Raw genomic sequence first — 463 nt, forward strand, 5'->3', positions numbered from 1 at the left:
GGGGCCGGTGGGGGCGGCCCTTGCCCGGGGGCGGCTGCACATACCTGCACCCGTGACTCGGTGAGGCCGATGCGCAAGGCCAGCTCTTCCCGCATGAAGATGTCCGGGTAGTGGGTCTTGGCGAAGCTCCTCTCCAGCTCGTTGAGTTGGGCCGGCGTGAAGCGGGTGCGGTGCCGCTTCTGCTTCTGCTGCCCCTGCTGCTGCCCAGCCTGGCTGGGGTTCTGGCCGCCCTGCTGGCCTTGCTGTTTGTCGGGGTCTTTGGCGCTGACGGCTAAGGAGCTGGGGTTGGATCCCACCGTGGTGATGTCCTCCCCCGGCAGCAGGGTGGTCCCTTCCACCGTGTCCGAGTTGGGAGCCATGTCTCCCGGGTGTCCCCCCGGATCCGAGCCCCCTACGCCCAGCCGACACTTCACTGCCTCCCGGTGTCCCAGCAGCTCGGCCGCATCTTTCATCCCTGCGGAAG

The 463-nt window shown here is 68.3% G+C and overlaps 1 protein-coding gene across 1 annotated transcript in view; it reads right to left on the minus strand.

Moving 5' to 3' along the window:
• The window catches only part of LOC104124894 (orthopedia homeobox), a 1996-nt gene extending 1544 nt beyond the window's left edge, over positions 1-452 (minus strand). Inside the window, exon 1 of the mRNA XM_035892796.1 lies at positions 45-452. Within this exon, the coding sequence (XP_035748689.1) occupies positions 45-452 (408 nt within the window). The remainder of the gene's footprint in view (positions 1-44) is intronic.
• Positions 453-463: the final 11 nt, after the last annotated feature.

Source organism: Egretta garzetta, unplaced genomic scaffold (genome assembly GCF_000687185.1).
Source record: "Egretta garzetta isolate BGI_Z169 unplaced genomic scaffold, ASM68718v1 scaffold424, whole genome shotgun sequence".
Taxonomy (NCBI): Eukaryota; Metazoa; Chordata; class Aves; order Pelecaniformes; family Ardeidae; genus Egretta; species Egretta garzetta.